At 51.8% G+C, this 19,659-nt stretch overlaps 1 protein-coding gene and 1 pseudogene across 2 annotated transcripts in view; both read left to right on the top strand.

Moving 5' to 3' along the window:
- The first annotated feature begins 573 nt into the window (after positions 1-573).
- Positions 574-16,785, top strand: LOC146440538 (interferon-induced very large GTPase 1-like; annotated as a pseudogene). Its single transcript, XR_014851191.1, has 3 exons — positions 574-664; positions 7,612-7,658; positions 9,410-16,785. The product of XR_014851191.1 is annotated as an interferon-induced very large GTPase 1-like (transcript).
- Positions 16,710-19,659, top strand: part of LOC146440537 (otoferlin-like) — a 39,528-nt gene continuing 36,578 nt past the window's right edge. Inside the window, exons 1-4 of the mRNA XM_085056789.1 lie at positions 16,710-16,718; positions 17,602-17,733; positions 18,116-18,178; positions 19,062-19,146. Coding sequence (XP_084912915.1) covers positions 16,710-16,718; positions 17,602-17,733; positions 18,116-18,178; positions 19,062-19,146 — 289 coding nt within the window. The remainder of the gene's footprint in view (positions 16,719-17,601; positions 17,734-18,115; positions 18,179-19,061; positions 19,147-19,659) is intronic.

Genomic DNA, 19,659 nt, shown 5'->3' with positions numbered 1-19,659 from the left:
CTAATTAATTATTGCAGGAGTCAAATATTTATTAGCAGTTAATTATAAAAAATTAATAGCAACAGTCAATTGGAATAATAATTACATTATTATATTAATTCCAGTAGAAGTCAATAGCTTTCAAAATTAATACCAGCAATCAACAATAGCAGCAATAAAATCCATATTATTTTATGGATTGCTATGATTTTGTCTGGAAACCAAAACTGTTGAAGCAAATTTATACATGATATAACACTAAAGATGAAATGCAAGATGACTTATACAGAAATATATCTATAATAATAATGCTGTGCTTCCCCTGCTGCTTTTCCTGATGGAGCAGGAGCCCCAGGAAGGGCTGAGGGCCTCAGCTGCCCTCCAGGTACCAGCACAGCAGTTCAGGGACAGAGGTCTGTGCAACGGCTGAGAGTTCAGTGTGGGACAACTCAAACCACAGCTGGTGTGGAAATTGGGCTCTAATTCAAATCATGTGACTCCAAAATTGTGGTTCCACTTTCACACTCTGCTGCAGTAAAAAGAAAAAGCCTGATTTCTCGGAATTGCCCTGCCACCTCTGTAGCAGGGGACAAAAAGCTCCACCCAGGTAAGAGCCAGGGCCGTATAAAGAGGGGCTGTGCTGAGCCTCTTCCAGCCTGGGAGCTGCGTGGCACGGAGGGAGACGGTAGGAGATTGGGATGAGCTGTGGGGCTGGGAGCAGCAGGGAGAGGGATCTTGTTGGGCTCCTGCTTCCTGTTCCAGGTGTTTTGCCATGGCTGGGGAGATGGCAGGGCAGGAGAAGAGGGGTGTGAGGGCAGCGGGTGGGTGGTGTCTTCTCCGAGCATGGGCTGCAGGAAGCCACCTTTGCTGGCAGCTGCTTTGGGGGAGCTCAGGGGAGCTGTGTGTGCTGTGGGGGCTGAGCTGGGAGGGGGGCTGGGGGCAGAGGGGTGGGAGCAGGAGCAGCGGGGGAAGGAGGAGGGATGCTGGGGAATGGAGGGGCAGAGTGAAATCTGCAGAGGTGCAAAGCCTGGTACAAGGGCTGCCAGCGGGGCTGGGCGGGAGCGTGAGAGCTGCTCTGCCCCAGGGACAGACAGGGCTGATGGCTGTGGAAAGGTGGGGGGGGGTGGAGCTTGGAGGAGCCTCTACAGTGGTGTCCAATCCCAGAGAGAGCAGAGCTGCCGCTCTGCCACATATGGAAGTTGTGGTTGACCCCAGAGAGCCTGGGCCACCAGCTGTGCCCAGGGCATTCTAGGAACATTCAGAGCCCAAGGGACTGGAGAGGTGGTTTTGCTGAGGCTCATTACTTGGCTCTGAGCATGATTCCATGGAAACTAGTCGTTTCTCCTGGCCCCTTCCCTGTCCTGGGCATGGCCGTGGGATCAATGGGACATGGAACAGTGGGGGGAGATGACAGCCACAGGTCACCAAGAGCAGCTCAGAGACACAGTGAGAGGCTGGAGGCCATGGCCAGCATTCCAGGGAACACTGGGAAATGTTCCTGTGCATGGGTGTGCACACGTGTGTGAGCACAGGGTGTGCATGTGTGTGTCTGTGTGTGCTTTCACATGTGCATGTGTGTATGTGTGCAGGGGGGAGGGTGTGCCCTGCCCCACTGCTGGCTCTGTGCTGGGTCCTCAGACTGCTCCAACACCTGGGAACACCCCATTCCTGCTGTTCTTCCTCTCATATTTCTCACCCCAAACCCAGGGCATTTCCCTCCTGCCCTGTGGCTTCCTGCTCCAGGGGGTCCCACAGCCTTGTGCTGGTGCTGAGGGGGGAGGAACTCCTACACACCCCCAGAGCATCAGCCTCACTCTCCTCCACCAAAAGCAGAGGGAGACTTTGGGAGCAGCCTGGCCACAGGCCCTGGCACTCAGATCCTGGGTGCTGGCACCATCTGTGCCCCCTTTCCATGATGGAAAACACAGTGGGAGCTGCTGGTGGCAGCCCCTGAGCAGAGGGACTCGACCTCATTGTCCCCCAGGTGTTACTAATGGATCCTCTGTGGGTTTGCTGGGATGGCTCTGTCTGCAGGAGCTGTGCTGGGGGTCCCTGTTTCCCACCTTCCTTCTTTTGGCCTTGCTGCAGCCCAGGGAATTTCCCCAGCCTGCAAGAGCTCAGGGACTGATGAGGTTGGAGGTTGTCTCTGGTGTCCCTGGGCTGTTCAGAGCACAGAGCTGATGTGATCGCACCAATGAGCAGCTCCCCCCAGCCCTGTCCTCCTCAGCTCCATCCCTGCTCCTGAGCTAAAGGTCTGGCTGCTGTCAGCCCTTCCTGTGGAGGCAGGAGGAGCACTGAGTCCACCTCTGCAGTTCCTGGCATGAGAGGGATCTGGAGCTGCTGGAGAGAGTCCCGAGAATTCAAGGGAGATGCTCCGAGAGCTGCAGTCCCTATGCTCTGGATCCAGGCTGGGAGAGCTGGGGGTGCTCACCTGGAGAAGAGAAAGATCCAGGGAGATATCAGAGCCCCTTCCGGAGCCTAAAGGGGCTGCAGGAGAGCTGGAGAGGGACTGGGGACAAGGGATGGAGGGACAGGACAAGGGTAATGGCTTCCTAGTGCCAGAGGGCAGGGATAAATGGGATATTGGGATGGAATTGTTCTCTGTGAGGGTGGAGAGGCCCTGGAACGGGTTGCTGAGAGAGGCTGTGGCTGGCCCTGGATCCCTGGTGTTATAAATTGGGTCTCAGAAACCAATCAGAGACGTAGATCCAATTAAAGAATTTATTAATTAGAAAGCAAACGGATAGCAGCCAAGTTACAGCGCTGGGCGGGCGCGGGGAGCCTCCCTGCTACGCCTACAGCACCGCGCCCAAAGATTACAAGCCATCAATTTTTATAGCCCTTTTTACCCCCTCCCTTGAGTTCCCTCGTGGGTTTTGACTGGCGTTCTCTTGGGTGTCTCGATTGGCCGCGGAATCGTCATTCTCTGCGTTGGTTGGTTGTGGTTTGGGGTACGCGGTGGTTTGGCTCTCGGTGGGGGGGTTTCTTTCTTGCATATCAGTTAGACTGTCTCTCGTGGGAATCACACAAGGCTGCTGAGCGGCCTTTCGAAAAGAGTTACAATTGTTGCAAACCTTCAGCAGAACGGTTTGGCTCTAAAACAGGAACTTTCTGTTAAAGCAAAACTAAAAAGCAGAGCTTAGCAAAAGTAAAGAATTAAAACTTATTGATTTTCTAAACGATTTCGTGAACTATACCTTCTGTAATTTATCACACCTGGCAGTGTCCAAGGCCAGGTTGGATGGGGCTTGGAGCAGCCTGGGATAGCGGAAGGTGTCCCTGCCCATGGCAGGAGGTGGAATGGGATGAGATTTTAAGTCTCTTCCTGACCAAACCAGTCTCGGATTCGATAATCCAGGGTAAGAGGAGCAAATCAGGAGATTTTTCAGCCAGGAGTCCCAGTTACTGCTAGCTCCTGCTGCCTTTCACACCAAACCAGGCAGCAGCTCCCAGTTTCCCTTCCACATTTTTCTGCAGTAAACAGCCTGATTTCCAGAAATTCTGCACGTAATCTCACCATATCTAACAGGAAAAGAAACACCCGCTGGAAAGCCAGAAGCTGGATAAGAAGTGAGACAGGGCTGGGCAGTCCCCCGTCTGGGAGCTGCAGGTCCCAGAAGACAGTAGGAGGTTGGGATGAGCTGTGGGGCTAGGAGGCGGGAGCAGCAGGGAGAGGGATCTTGATGGGCTCCTGCTTGCTGTTCCAGCTGTTTTGCCATAGCTGGGCAGATGGCAGGGCAGGAGAAGAGGGGTGTGAGGGCAGCGGGCAGGTGGTGTCTGCTCTGAACGTGGGCTGCAGGAAGCCACCTTTGCTGGCAGCTGCTTTGTGGGAGCTCAGGGGAGCTGTGTGTGCTGTGGGGGCTGAGCTGGGAGGGAGGAACAGGGGCAGAGGGGTGGGAGTGGCACGGGAAGGAGGAGGGATGTGGGGGGATGGAGGGGCAGAGTGAAGTCTGCAGAGGTGCAAAGCCTGGCATGAGAGCTGCCAGCAGGGCTGGGCAGGCACAGATCCCTTGTGGAGCTCCTTCCCTGCCACCAGCCCATGCCCAGCCCAGAAATGCTCCCTGCAGGCAGGGCTGACCCTGCCTTGCCCGGGCACCCCCAGCTCTGCAGTGGAGCTTGATGGCTGTGCTGCCCTGAAGGCAGGAGCAATGGGGGCAGGGGCTGGCCTGGGGCCGATTTTAGGGGCGTTCCTAACCCCCTCGATGCTCCTTCAGGAGCAGCTCCATGGTGATGTGGGGCAGGCACTGTTCCTTTTTTCAACCTAGGATTGAAATCCAAGATATTTTTAATATAGGAGGTATTATAGAAGTGGATCTTTATTGGAGCTTCAGGGGCAGTTCTGGAAGGATATCCACAAAAGCCCAACCCGCAGGGGTGAATACCGTTTTCTACAGATTTTAGAAAATTAGCATAAGTGATAAAAAGCACCAGTTAGGCAGACGAGTGGTGATGTAATTCCCCCCAGGTCAAGCCATTTTTCTGGAACACCCCCCCACCCCTTGGTACTAGCTGTACTTGTTTATGTGTCTCAAAATGTGTCTCAAAAACCTTGGTTCCCAGGAAGAGCCAAGATAGGAGAGGGGCCTTGTTCCCCCCGGGGCCTTGGAGCTCTAGAATGTGTTTCGTCTTTCTAGCTGGGGAACAGGATAGGGAAAAGTAATGGGAAGGTTACAAATATATAAAACAGAAAAGGCAGAAATCATTCCGCTATCAGCACAAGACATCCTTCCCCATTCCCAAGCTCTTCCCTTTCCTCTCCATGCAGAGAGGGTGGGATTGTTATGGGTTCAGGAGGATATCTATGCACATGTGCCAGCCGAGGTTTCTTGGTGCCCAAAGTCCCTCCTGTGCTCTGCCAGCAGGCCCAGCTTTCCTCTGCTGCTGCACTGCCCTTTGCTCGAGCCTGTGCCTTTTCCTGCTTCTGCTTTGCCCCTCCTGTCCCCATCCTGCTGCCAGGAGCTCACAAGCTGCTGCTGCTGGGGCTCAGTGCCTGCTGGGATCCAAGCCCAGTGCTGCTTCTCCCCCTCTTCGGGGGCCTGAGCTTCCCCCCAGCAGCAGCTGTGTGCTGTGGGCAGTGGTGGGACAGGGCCTGTGCTGCCCCATTGTCAGGGCTGTTCCCTGGGCTCTGCCCCCTCCATACCTTGTCTCCTGTCCCGAGAGCACAGATGTTCCCTGGACAGGCTGTGTTTGTGGAGCTGGAGCTGTTCCACAGCTCTCTGGGCTTTGCTCTGCCACACCAACCTCCTCCCTACCCTTTACCCTGCTCTCCATCCTCACATCTCTTCTCTCCTCAGGATAGCAAGTGTGAGACCTGCACCTTTGTTGCTGTGGCTGCTCTGTAGTGGCAGGAGGCTGGGTTTGAGAGGTCGGCAGGTAGCTGGGCACTGGAGGAGGGATTCTATGTTCCCCAGGCTGAACACCTTCAGCTCATTTCCTTGGCCTTTCCAAGAACCTCTTCAGCAGCTCCAGGTCCTTCTACTATTGGTGCCAGGGCTAGAGGCAGCTCTGCAGGTGGGGTCTGACCTGAGAGAGCAGAGGGGCAGAATCCCCCCTTTCCTGCTGCCTAAAGGGTGGGATCAGCCCAGGACTGGGAGTTTCCAGCTGCTAGCGGATGTGGCCAGGGCATAACAAGCCTCTTATCCATCAGCACCCCCAAATCCTTCTCCTCAGGGATGCTCTCAATCCATTTTCTCCCTGTCTTTTGTTTGTTCCTGGATTGCCCTGACCCAGGGGCAGCAGCTGCATTTGGCCTTGTTGACCTTCATGGGTGTCATGGGTTGATGCTGGCCAGATACCCGACACCCATGAAAGGCCAGTGACTCACTCCTCTGCTGCAGCTGGACAGAGGAGAGAAAACTTAACAAAGAGGTCATGAGTTGAGGTAAGGGCCAGGAGAGATCTCTCACTAAATACCATCAAGGGCAAAACAGGCTCGACTTAGAGACATGAAGGGAATTCATTGCTAACAAAATCAGAGCAGGATGATGAGAAGTAAAACAAGCTCTTTAAAACACCTTCTTTTCATCCCTCCCTCCTTCCCAGCTCTACCTCCTCCCTCAGCAGCACAGGGAGACAGGGAATGGGTATTTTTGGTCTGTTCATCACCTATGGCTTTCTCTCTCTACTCAGGGAGAGGAGTTGTTCCCCTGCTGCTCAGTGGGGTCCCTCCCATAGGAGACAGTTCTCCAGGAACTTCTCTGACATGGCTCCATCCCATGGGCAACAGCTCTCTGTGAACTGCTGCATCCTGAGTCCATCCCCTGCAAAACAGCACCCCTCAAATTGCTGCGGGTCGGGTCACTTGTTCACAGGTTGCAATCCTCCAAGGAGAGGCTGCTCCAACCTAGAAGCAGGACACCCTCTCCACTGGGTTTCCCATGGGATCACAACCTTCTCCAGGCATCCACCTGCTCCGGTGTGGGCTCCTTCATGGGCTGTGGGTGGATCTCTGCATCCCCTGTAGACCCCATGGTCTGCAGCGGTACATCTGCACCAAGGGCTGCAGACGAATCCTGCCTCTAGTGCTGTTGCAGCTTAAGGGGTGGTATAGCAGACCTTACCGGAGAGCATCTCTGCCCAGCCCAGGTCAGCACCTTAGTGCACCAACCCTCCCCCTGAGGGCTGGTCACTGTGCTTTACCCAGCCGGGGAGCTGAAAGGCTAGCTCTGGTTTCATCTGCTCTTCCACAACGCAGCAGTGGTAAAGGAGGTGAGAAGAGTCTGTGCATGATGTCCATGGGAGTTGTTTATTTGCATGGTGCAGCAGAGGCCTAAGACCTCCCAGAGGCAGAGATACCTCGTGGGTGAAGACCTCACGTGCAAAGACACCACATGGACAGACATCATCATGGTGGAAGGTCAGGAGTTTTCTAGAGAGACAGCGGGGCGGGGACAGCACATTGGCCCAGGGGTCTCTGGGCACAGGGGCAGTACATGGGTGGAGCTGGGGTACAGGAACCAATAGGGAAAACCTGAGGGAGTAGCCAAGGCCAGGGGTGGGAAAGGGAGCACAATATGAGAAAGGTAGAAATATAATGGAGAAAAGGGGTGGGGAAAGAGTTTGTACCACAACAGAGTGCCTGAACCACTTCCTTCCCCTCCTTCTCCACTTACCTTGGCATCTGCACAGTTGTTTCCCTCACATGCTCTCACCCTGCTCTTCTCTGGCTGGAATTAAAACTGCATCCCCACTTTTGGTTTTCTTCTTAAATCTGTTATCCCAGAGACATTACAACCATTTCTAATTGGCGCAGCCTTCGCCAGCAGCACATCCATCTTTGGAGCCACCAGGGGTTGCCTCTGCTGGACATGGTGGAAGTTTCTAACTGCTCTCACAGAATCCACCTCTGTGGCCCCACCACTACCAAATGCCAGGCCATGCAAAACCAACACAATGAGCTTAGCTCTGTCCCACCTCTCCAGCATGTCCAGCTTCCTCCTGGTGGCAGGGGGTACATGGCTTTAGGTGCAAGGTGAAGCCCTGCTCTGGTCACCACCCCAGAATGGCCTTGAGGAGTCTTTGCTGCCTGGGCAGTCAGGAGTGGAGGAGAAGGTTCGGCCTCTAGTGCTCCCTGGAATGTATCCTCTGTGCTCTTGTGTTGCCTTCTGCCGACTGTCTGCTCTTCTCTTTTAGGATTTTGGGCCTTTCCTTCCCAGTACTCTTCCTCCTGAGTTCTCGAGGTGAGTTCTTGAGTTCTTCTTCTCCACACCCCACCGTTTGCCCCAGACCTGCCACTGCTCCTGTGCTGTGTCCCCTGATCTGGGGCCCTCAGCTGCCTGTGTCCACTGGGAAGCCAAGGCTGGGAGCAACAGGACCATCTGCTGTGAGGTGAGTGAGGGGAATCAGAACCAACAGCCCTTGCACAGATTGCCCAGATCTGCACAGATTCCCAAGGGAAAGCTGCCCCTGAAGGCTCTGGAAGGGTGGAGGAGCCCAGTCCAAGCCCCTCAGATCAATACTTGTGCTGGTAAGAGTTTTCTAGCCTTGGTGTGATAGAAGTGGAAGGCATGGGAAGGTTTTGTGCATGGAATAAATTTCTTCAGTATCAAACTAATTTGAGGCTGGGAAAATTCTCAGGGTAGTGTGACACTGTCAAAAACCCCAGAGGTATAAAGGCATGTGTACAGTGAGAGAACAAGATCCATTAGGGTGAGAACCATGGAATCGTGAAATGGCCTGAGTTGGAAGGGATGCACAAGGATCCTAGGAGAGAAAGGTTCAAAAGCATTAATGAAATCCAAAAAGCTCAGATTAACAGGATTTCCTTGATCAGCTCTGTGGGTTAATGTGTCATAAAAGGTTCAAATTCAGTGTGATGAGAAGGACTTTCCCCTCCTGAGGCCAATGCTGGCTGTGACCCATGACAGCCTTGTCCTTCAGGGGATTTTCAATCCAAAGTGACCAGCACTGACGGGCCCCAGCACCCTCCAGAGCCTTTTCCCAGGGTCCCTCCCTAACTTGCTCCATGAGCAGCCTGAAGTCTGCTCTCCTCATAGCCAGGGATGAAGGTTTGCTGGCACTTTGCCTCCTGTCACCAGAGATTTTAAACTCGGTGGCTCCGTGGTGACTGTTACCAAGCTGGCCAACAATGAACACTTGCCTGATGAGACCCTCAGTGGTAACGAGCAGCAGATCACAGAGGACACCTCTCCCAGTCAGCAAACAGCACCTCCATTGCTCTTGATGGGCCAAGGGGATGTCCCAGGCACAGCTGTGGGCAGGGACAAGGTGGATTTTGCCCCTGCACTGGGGTGGGCCCCCTGAGTGTGCCAGGAAGCAGCTCCTGGGAACAGGCATGAGTGGGGAGAGGGAGGGGCTGGGTGCTGGCAGGTGGAGCAGCAGCACAGGTCAGAGCCTGTGTGGCCATGCTGGATGTGGGGGGAGAGTGTCTGGGGCGTGTAGGGTGCCCGTGGGGGGAGTGTGTGAGCACTGCCTGTTGGTGCTGGGAGCAGCAGGCTGGGCCAGCCAGCGAGCAGGGCGGCCGTGGGGCTGGGCAGAGGGTGCAGGATGCAGGCAGGGCTGTTGGATGGGCAGAGGGGCTGTGCCAGTGCTGGAGAGAGCCAGGAATGCCCTCAGCTGACTGCACTTGTGGATGGAGGAGTCCTGGGGAAAGGGCATGGGTGATGGTGAAGACAGCACCTTGTCTAGGGCAGGGCTTGTGGCTGAGTGAGTCTCTGTGTGTGTGTGTGTCTGTCTGTATGTGTTGTCTCTGGGATACACAATCAGCTCCAGGGCTGGTCCTGCGAACAGGAAAGCCCCAGGCCCATCCAGTGTGCTGGGAAGGAGGCCCTGGGTCCTGTGCTGTGCCAGGCTGGGCTCCAGCAGCCTGCTGGGAGCAATCCCCAGGGCCACAGCTGCTGCACAGCCTCTGCCAGGAGCCTGGGGCCTCTGACAGCACAGCTTAGGGAAAGTCTCTTTTCTTCCTCCACAGCCATGGCTTCGCAGGAGGACACACGAGAGGAGGATGCAAAGGCACAGCTCCTGGCAGAGGCATTTCAGGAGGAAGGACTGGATGCTGAATACTGGCTGCCCAAAATGTCAGAGATCCTGGGAGTCAAGTGCAGAGAAGCCCTGCAACATCTGGAATACAAAGACTACCTCATGCTGGAGTGTGAAGTACAGCATCCCTGGGAGAAAAAGGCGCTCCAGAAACTCCTGAAAATAACAGATGAAGATTCAGCCTCTAAAGACCTGCAGAAGCAGCGCTTGGAGAAGACAAAGGAGAGACAAGAAGTGGCTAAACAAGCCCTGAATGATCTGACAGAAATGCTTAACAGCCACAGTCACAGCCAGGATGCTCTGAAGGAGAAAGCAGAGACTCTGTGGCAAGCCTTGGAGATTCCCAAAGAGTTCTGGCCACAGCCAAAGCAACCCTTGGCGGATATGCTGGAGAACATCCAGAAGCAGCTGGAGCAGCAGGAGTTGTCAGCAGGCAGCAGGGAGAACATCTCTGACACAGAGCTGCTGAGGCGGGCGTCAGGGGGACGGGCCCTGCAGGGCATCTACAGAACCAGCAGAACTGAAGATGTGCTGGCAAAGCGAGAGCAGCTCCTCAGGGTTCCTGAGGAATTCCAGCTCACCGGTCCGGAGCAAGGATCATTTCTTGAGAGGAAGGAGTTCTCTTCCTCTGCAGCAGAATCCACTTTTACCAAATCCATGGAGAAGCTGGGCTTCAGCATAAGTGTTTCGGCCAAAGCTGTGTTCTGGGGGATTAATCTGGAAGGGAGTGTAGATCACAAGAGCTCCTCACAGTCACAGGACACCCACCAGTCCCACTCTGAGCAGAGCTACTTTTGCACCACCAAGTACCAGTACATCCCTCTGGCCTCCTGCTACTTCCCAAGGCATCAGCTTCACCTCTCGGATGCAGCTCTGCGGGAGCTGCAAGACATGGAGCAGCTGTTGAGATACAATGGGGAAGAAAAGGCCCACCTGCTGAATAGGAGATGCAAGAGTTTCTTCAGCAGGTTTGGGTCCCATGTAAACCAGGGTCTCATCCACTTTGGAGGGATATTCTGGTGGAAGGCAACTACAGAAGGATTCAGAGCTGAGCAGAGGGAAGAGATGAAGCAAGAAACCTCTAAAGCATTGAAGAGCTTTGTCACGGCCAACTGTGTTGGATTCAGGACGAGTGTTGCACGGGCCCTTGATGTTTCCAAATCCAGCTCCAAGGCTCCTGTCATGGGAAGAGCCAGACAGAGTTCCCACACAGACATTCAGCTCTACGTGGCCAACACAGGAGGCCCATCAGACACAACATCTTTTCCTCAGTGGAAAATGGGGCTCATGTCTGATAACACAACGTGGAGCGTTATCGACCGTGGCTTTGAGCTGATCCCAGTGTGGGAGGTGATCCTGTGCAATCACAGCAGGGATTTTCAGTCTGTTGGTCAGATGAGCAGAGCCCTCAGGGCTGCGTATAAAGCGCTGACGAATCAGAGCATCGAGACCACCTTTGGAGTGGAAATTGCAGTGCAAGAGGCCAAAGCTTGCATGGAGACTGTGAAGACCTGGGAGGTGATGGTGGATGAAAGGAAGCTGCTCAGTCTGATGGAGCTGAAAGAGGATCTGAATGCAAAAACCAAGAACTATGGGGTGTGGATCAATGAGTGCCTGTCAAACAAAGCCCTGCACGACTTCCTGGTGAACACTGTGCGGAGTTGCCAGGAGTGACCTCCACAAAACACCCCCTCTATCAAGGTAACGTTGAGGAACCTCCTGGATCCTCATATCTACTCTGTCAAGGACTTCCCTGAGGCTTCCTTCATTATGCAATGGATCTTCCAGACTGAGCACAGGCTTCCCAAATTCCCCAAAGTGTCTGAGTTTGAAGATCTCATCAAAACACTGCAGCAAATGATGGAACACATCTGTGCTGTCACCTATGCACCAGAAAGCTCTGCTTCTGCTGTTCATGAAGCAAAGAAAGAAGCCACCCTGACCACCAGCCTCGCCATTTATTCCTTATCCAGTCTCTCCAGGAAAGGGCTCAGAAGGACATGGAACTCCTGGTGCTCTTGATTGTGACCAGCATGGGGTACCAGGTGGAAAGCAGCACTTTTCCATACCTTCTTGGACACCCAGAAATTCAGTACATGGCCAAGGAAATGGCAGCAGCACATGAGGAGTATGTGAACCTGAAGGAGCAAGATGCCGACAGAGCTGAGGCCTCCCTTCTGCTGCTGGGTCTAACTGTGACACCTGAAAGTCAAGCGCTGTCCCCTGAGCAGAAGAGGGAGCGTTTAGTTTTCATGGAAGATCACATGAAAGGCTTGTGGTCCACACGGATCAAGAATCTCCTCCAAAAGCACAGTGCAGGCAGAGACTGGGAGAGGCTGGAACAGGACTTGCATTCCTTGGTCAGAGGGTGCTTGGATGACAAATTGGATGAACAGAGGATGCCAAACATACTCACTGAAATGGGAGACACTTTTGCATCACCTGAGCCCCCCAGTCAGTTCCAATCCAAGTCAGATGGCAGTGAATCCCAAGCAAATGAAACCACTGCAAAGCAGGGGTTCCTTCAGTTGCTCCAGCGCCTTGGACTCGAAAGTCACTATCCAGGAAAAATGGGGATGGGATATTTCCACACCATCAGCAAGACATCTCTGCAGGACAGCCAGCCCAGCCAGGACAAGGAACTGTCATTTCACTTTTTGAAAAAGCTGTTAACAGTGGATTACCAGGTGAGGTACCTGACTTGCTGGTACCAGAGCAACCCAGGACTCACACCCCTGCCACAAACCGCAGAGCGAGAGCATGAACCCTCAGATACCTTTCAAAATTTTCTCCATCATTTGAAGGAAGCAGCCCCTGAACCTGCAAGCAGGGACAGCCACGTGCACCCCATGGACGTGCAGATGGCCATTTTCCATTGTGCTGATGACTTCCTGAGACAGACCCTTGCAACCAAGCTGGCGTTCTGCCAACTGGCACTGCCTCTGCTGGTGCCCAACCCGTGCACTTCACACATCGAGTTCCCACTCTTTGCCCTCAGCCAAATCCAAAGGAGCTGGAAAGAGGCCAAGAAATCAGGAGAGGAGGCTAGAACAAAGAGTTACAACAACAAACTCATGTCTCAGGCACAGACACCTGTTGTGTCCTTCATCCGCATTGGCAGCTCAGCCTCCTCTTCCAAGTCTCAGCTCCTGAATGCTCTGCTGAGCAAACACAAACATGACACTTTCTTCCACCGCCACTGCAGAGGCAGCACCAGAGAGTGTTTGCTGATGGAAGGGGTGGTGGAGATCGCCTGGTACTGCCCCCGAGGAAGTCCTGATGACACCTTTGAGTGCTGCGTAGCTTTCTGTAACCTGCATGGAGATGCCAGGGATCATGGAGCACAGCTGCAGTTCCTGCAGGAGATATCTGCTGTCAGTGTGGCTCTTGTCTCTGAATTGGAGCACATGGACAACAGGGGGAAACAGCGTCTGCAGGGCCTGTTGCAGTCACAAAGGCCTTTGGTTCGTCTTCTCACAGAAAAGGAGAATGTTGCAGCTGGACAATCCAGCAAAAACATAGAAATAGGGATCAAGAACAAGGATGAAGCAGAGCTGGTGGACCAGCTGACCAAAACTATCAAGGATCTCCTGGAAAAGTCTAATCCACGTTTCAGTCTGGATGCCTGCCTGGACAAAGCTCGCCAGCATGGATTCCTAGTGGATGCAGACCAACCCACATGTGTGACAGCCAAAGCAAAGGCAAAGGAGCTGGTGGATCTTCTGAAGAAAGAAGAACTATCTGAGATCAAATCCCGGCTGCTGCCCCTTCAAGGAAAACTGTGGTACCTGTGGTGCAAAAAGGACAAAGAACTCTCTCGCTTGCAGAAAAAAGGGGAACAAAAGCTTTGAGCATCATCGCAGCCAAATTGAAAATGAGAAGAAATCAGTAAGAAGAAAGCAGCTTGAGCAAGCTTTCCCTCTCAACCCACTGATGAAATCGTTCCTTGGCTTTCTCCAGGCACAACCAGCAGATACCAAGAAATACTTCCTGCACTGGATGAAGGTCTTTATGGATGACATGTCCTCTGGTTCCCTTGAAGGACTCAAAAGAGTCTATCACAAATTATGGTCTGAAATCTGGGAAAGAAAGAAAAGCAGTGAGAAAAGCAATGTGAACACTGAGTTGCTGAATTGGTTGGATGCCCTCTATGTTGAAATCAACAACTCCTCCATTGGCCTGGAACACATTTTGAGAGAAGCCGGGCAGATTTATGAAGCTGTGGAAGTACTGAACTCCAGGAGTGAGTATTTTGCCAAACTGCCTGAGATTGCAGCAGATTTATGGTTTTGGGTTATCCTGTGGAGCTGATGGATGGGGATGCTTCTTACGTGCCGTTGCGCTGGGTGGGAGCAATCTTGGACAGCTTAATTGAGAGGCTGGGGGACAAACGAGTGTTCGTGCTCTCCGTGCTCGGCATCCAGAGCACAGGCAAGTCAACCCTGCTGAATGCCATGTTTGGTCTGCAGTTCAACGTCAGCGCGGGGAGATGCACCCGTGGAGCCTTTATGCAGCTCATTCCAGTGGGGGAGGAGCTGCAGCAAGAGGTGGGCTTTGATTTTATGCTGGTGGTTGACACAGAGGGACTTCGTGCCATCAAGATGCCCTATAAACAACCCTGGAGCCATGACAATGAGCTGGCCACCTTTGTCATTGGAATCAGCAACATGACTGTGATCAATATCTTTGGAGAAAATCTATCAGAAATGCAAGATGTTCTCACGATCGCTGTGCAGGCTTTCCTGAGGATGAAGAAAGTCAAGCTTTCCCCAAGCTGCATCTTTGTCCACCAAAATGTGGGAGAAGCAACTGCCAAGGAGAAGAACATGGAAGGACAAAGGCGTTTGCAGGAAAAGCTGGATGAAATGACCATGATAATTGTCCCGCAGGAATTCTTTGAGATCTCCTCCATCAGAAACATCATCGACTTTGATGAAAACACCCACATTCACTACTGTGCTACCTTGTGGGAAGGAACTCCCCCAATGGCACCACCCAACCCCACCTACAGCCAGAACGTCCAGCAACTAAAGAGCAAAATCCTCCAGGCTGCCCAGAAGGAGTCGCAGGGTAGCATTTTGAGGCTCTCGAGCCTGAAAGTTCATATTGGTGACCTCTGGAATGCTGTGATCAATGAAAACTTTGTTTTGAGCTTCAAGAATTCCTTGGAGATTGCTGCATACAGGAGACTGGAAACTGCCTTTAGTCAGTGGACCTGGAGGCTGAGGAGTCACATCTTAGATGTGCAAATGAGACTGGCCAACAAAATTCGGAATGGGAACTTGCAGAATGTCACCAGAGAACACCTTGAAGGGCTGGTGCGAGAGACAAGTGACGCCATTGAGAAAGAAGTGGAAAAGTATTTCAGGGAAGACAAAGACTGTGAGACACTGGTCCAGTGGAAATCAGGCACAGAGCTGAAGCTGAAAGAACTAATAGAGACTCTTCTTCTTGAAATGAAAAAGAAATGTGAGACTCTTATTGAGCTACAGAAGGAGCAGAGGAAACTGCATGCAAGGAAGTTGAAATATGAAGCTGAGCTCTTGAGAAAGAGTAGGGAGTTGGCTCTGACTGTGGAAGGGAAGAACCTCAGTGAGAGAGAACTGAGGGACAACTTTAGTTGTGTCTGGAATAAGTGGATTGCCGAAGTCTCCCGTGCTGCTCGTCCTCTGGAACGGGTGGATATTGATGCGGAAATTGAAGGTGTCCTTCTAGAGCGCTTTATGGAGCCAGGTTTCCATGCACGGCTCACGTCATTTCCCAAAGGCAGAGGATTTTCTTTTGATCCAGAGAAATATGTCATGAAGAGAAAGCATTCTGACATCCTCATTGAGACCAATTTTGATACTGATGTGATCAAATTGCAGCACATCACAGACAACATCATAGCATGTGTGAGGGCAAGCATTAATAAGAAAGATTTGTATAAATGTAATTACAGTCAAAATTTTATTAATGAAATATTCAATGAAGTACAGAAAGGTGTTAGCTTGGTCTCCAGCGATGCAACCTGGACTTTTAACACAGATTACAGCATAGATTTGTCTGTGTATCTGTGCAAAATGGCAGCAGAAAGGTTTAAAGCCATGCATGAAGCATTCCAAAAGGAAAATGACCCAGTTGTGTACCTGAAGAGCAAGAGAGACGATTTCTTCCAATATTTCCAGATTTCCTGCCAAGGGGCCACTTCAATTACAACTTTTGCTCTTTTCCTTTGTGACAAGATTGCCCCAGCTCTTCACAGGGCAGTCTATGAGAGAACAGCTATAGCCATTGCTGAGGACATGCAGGGCAAATGCCCAGATTTCAGGGGCAACAGAGCCAATCTGGAAGTTTGCATTCTGAGATTCCTGGCAGAACAGGAAAAATTTGAGTATTTCAAGGATTACCTTCATTGCCCACAAAATTTATTTCAGAATTACATAGAGACACGAGTTAAGAGTTACTGTTTAGATGGGAGCAGGAGGCTGGAGCAGTTTTTAGCTTCCTCTCTTGATCTTCTCTATGGAAACATCTGGTCAGCTGTTTGTTTATCAACCCAAATGATCAAAGGCGTAAAACATGGAGCGGACAAAATCTCTCTGTGGCTGGATGAGTTTTGCAAGGAACTGACAGATATGATTAACTTGCCCAGAAGTGACCTGAAGGGCATTGAGCATCAGGAGGTCACAGACATTGAGTTCTTGAACAAGGCCATGGCAGAAGGTCTGAATGACATGAGGAACAGGCTCAGGAAGGAATTTGCTGATGCTGATATGAGCTCATTTTCAAGGCAGCCTCACACCATCCTGGCAGAGCAGTTTTTGGGGTGCTGGGAGCAGTGTCCCTTTTGTGGGGCTGTCTGCACAAACACTGTGCAGGATCCCGATGGAGACCATCAGGTGGTCTTCCATCGCCCACAAGGTTTGACTGGATGGATGTTGACAGAAAAAAAGAAGTACCTTTCCATTGATATTTGTTCCAGCCTTGTTGCAAGTAAGCACAAATTCACTCTTGGTGACGGCAAACGGATCCGCTACAAGAGATACCGTGATGCAGGACATCCTTTTTGCAAATGGAAAATTCTTCCTGATCCATCCATGCAGGCCTACTGGAAATGGTTTGTGTCTCATTTCAGCAGAGAGCTGGAAGATTTATACAAAGGGAAATTTCGGGGCAAAGGAGAAATCCCTGAGGCATGGCAGAGAGTTACCAAGCAGCAAGCACTGTCCGAGCTGGACAAGCGTTAGGCCATGTCCATGGCAAGGAAGAACCACAAGAGCTTTGCAGTTTAGAAGAACTTTGTAGCAGGCTCTCCACAAAATGCAGTCTCAATGATGACACAACAAGCCACATGTAGACAATAGTATCTAATCGCTCCCAAATTTGGTGAAATAAGGCGTGTTACTGCAGCCATCACTCAGCAACTCCCTCGCTTCATGATAAAGCCAGGATGCTCTTGCCTTCTTGCCATAAATATTTCCTTCTGCTTTGTCCTTGAGCCAAACCAAACCCTTTCCCTCCTTTCCCTGGGGCGATTGGCCACGTGGCTGAGCCTAAGCCTGATGCCTGAAAAGATAGGCTGGAAATAAAAACCCCATAGACTGCTGTCTATAGAGCAGGTATTAGTTTATTGCAGCACTGGAGGTGAGTGGGATCCTTCTGTTTGTTCTCCAGCATGCAAAGCCCATAGAGCCCAAATTCAGCCCAAATTAATCTCTCTTGAGGTTGTCTCCATGGAATTTCTCCTTGGAGCAGCCTGGGATGGTGGAAGGTGTCCCTGCTCATGGTACAGCATGGAATGGTATGAGCTTTAAGGTTCCTCCCAATTCTAATCACTCCATGAGACATTTGTGGTGTCCAGCAGAAGTGAAGCCAATGGGATCAATCCCTCAGATCCCACAGCTTGGCTAAATTAATTGGATTTTCCATGTTGTGTGTAGCATCTACACCCTGGGGTGGAACAACTGGGATTCCTGGGATCTCCTGCATCCCACACCCCACCAGCTCCTCCTCATCTGTGTCCCAGTGGGACCAGCAGACCCCACTGCACTGGAAAATCCCCACAATCAGACCTGGGGGGGATGAGTGGAGGCAGCCTGGAGCTGCTCCCGGGACGTGGAAATTCGGGAATTCCTCTCCCAGGTCAGCATCACTGTCATCGAGGCCCGGCAGCTCGTGGGGCTCAACATGGACCCCGTGGTGTGCGTGGAGGTGGGCGAGGAGAAGAAATACACATCCATGAAGGAATCCACCAACTGTCCCTACTACAACGAGGTGGGTCTGGCCCTGGTGCTACTCCATCCCCTCGGGGCTACTCCACCCTTGATTCAGTGATTTCATTTTACTCTGTGGGTTTTTTGGGTTAAATTCCTGTCAGAATAAGGTGAAATCTCAAACCACACAGGAGAGACGAAGCCTTTGCCCTCTGGCATTCCGTGGTGAATGATTCCTGGGTTTTCCAGGAAATCTGTGCTTCCGTTGGCTCCCCACGCTCAGTGGGGTATGGAGGATCCCTGCGGTCCCACGTTGAGGGTTGGGATTGCATGGATGCATCATCCCTGCTGGGCTGCAGGAACTCCCCAGGCAGCCGCAGCTTCTCCAGGGGATTCCCAATCCCAGCAGATCCCACCCCTCACAATTCCTCCTTCCCTTCCAGTATTTCGTCTTCGACTTCCACGTCCCCCCCGACGTCATGTTCGACAAGATCATCAAGCTGTCCGTAAGTGACCTTTTGTCCTTGTCCTTTTTGGGGGCCTCTGGAAGAAAACCACACATTTTGGGATGGATTCAAGGTCCTTGATGTGAGATTCCCCACAGGAATTCTCATCTGCAGACCCCCAGTTCCTCTTTCACTTCCGACCTTCATTCCTGGCTCTGCACAGTTCCCACATTCCCTATGTCATTTTTGTGGATAATCTCTGGAATTCCAGAGCCAGGTAGAACCAAACCTTGGGATTTGTTTATTCCTGGGCAGAGGAAAGACATTCCAGAGCCCGCCAGGGAAATTCTTGGGGCATCAGAGCTGTTGTGGAAATCCCAGACTGGGAACTCTGAGAGCAAAGCTGAGATTTCAGTCCTCCCAAAACCAGGAAGGTGATGGACAAGATTTGTAGATTCCCTGCCCAATTAGGACACATTTAGTTATCTATATCCATCCATATCCATCCCATGCATATTAATTGGGATAATCCACATCCACCCCATGCCCAGATTGGCCGTACAATTTCTCCCAATTTTCTCCAATTCTGAGCATCCTAAAGCCTCTTCCATCAGGGAAACCTCCCAGTGTTTTCTGCCACACTGGCTGGAAAAAGGATCTTGCTACAAAGATTTTTTTTTAAATTTTTAAATTTTTTAAAATTTTATTCGTTCCGAAGATAAACTTCCTGGCAATTCCACTAATCAGGAATTGAGGAATTCCACTAATCAGGAACTGCCAACCCCACCTTGGGGGACACCTCTTGGTGTCCTTAGAATCACCCCCAGACCAAGGAAAACTCCTCAGCTCCTTTCCCATCCAGCACTGAAGATCTCTCCAAAGGGCCTTGTGTCTCCCAGGCCCTGAGAAAATTCCTGAGTGCTTTTCCCACCTTGATTTCCAGGTGATCCACTCCAAAAACCTCCTGCGGAGCGGGACCTTGGTGGGCTCCTTCAAGATGGACGTTGGGACTGTTTATTCCCAGCCTGGTACTTGAATGGTTTTTGTAATGATTCTTGTGTTTCTGTGCTGTTCCTTGAAGTAAAATTCCTGATAGAGGAGCCATGCAGGAAAATATTCTTCCAGTTTAGCCTAAATATCCCAGACATTTAAAGTCGCTCGTAGGTCAGGGAAAAGCACTCGACACCTCTGGAGAAGGCTCCATGTCCCATCCTGAATTAATGGAATTCCTGAATGGTTGGGTGCAGTAGGACCTTAGAGATCACTTAATTCCACCCTTGCCATGGTGGAATGGGACACCTTCCACTGTCCCAGGGTGCTCCAAGCCCTGTCCAACCTGGCCTTGGACACTTCCAGGGATCCAGGGGCAGCCACAGCTTCTCTGGGAATTCCAGCCCAGCCAGGAATTTCTTCCCAACATCCCAGCCCAAGCTCCCCTTTCCCACCGGGAAGCCATTCCCTGTTTCCTGTCCCTTTTCCCAAATCCCTCTCTAGCTCTCCTGGAGCCCCTTTAGGCACTGGAAGGAGCTCCAAGGATTCCC

The sequence above is a fragment of the Lichenostomus cassidix genome, chromosome 3 (assembly GCF_008360975.1).
Source record: "Lichenostomus cassidix isolate B80296 chromosome 3, HeHo_3.0, whole genome shotgun sequence".
In the NCBI taxonomy this organism is placed as follows: Eukaryota; Metazoa; Chordata; class Aves; order Passeriformes; family Meliphagidae; genus Lichenostomus; species Lichenostomus cassidix.
Note: the sequence above shows the minus strand (reverse complement) of the source record. Positions and strands in the feature narration are given on the sequence as shown.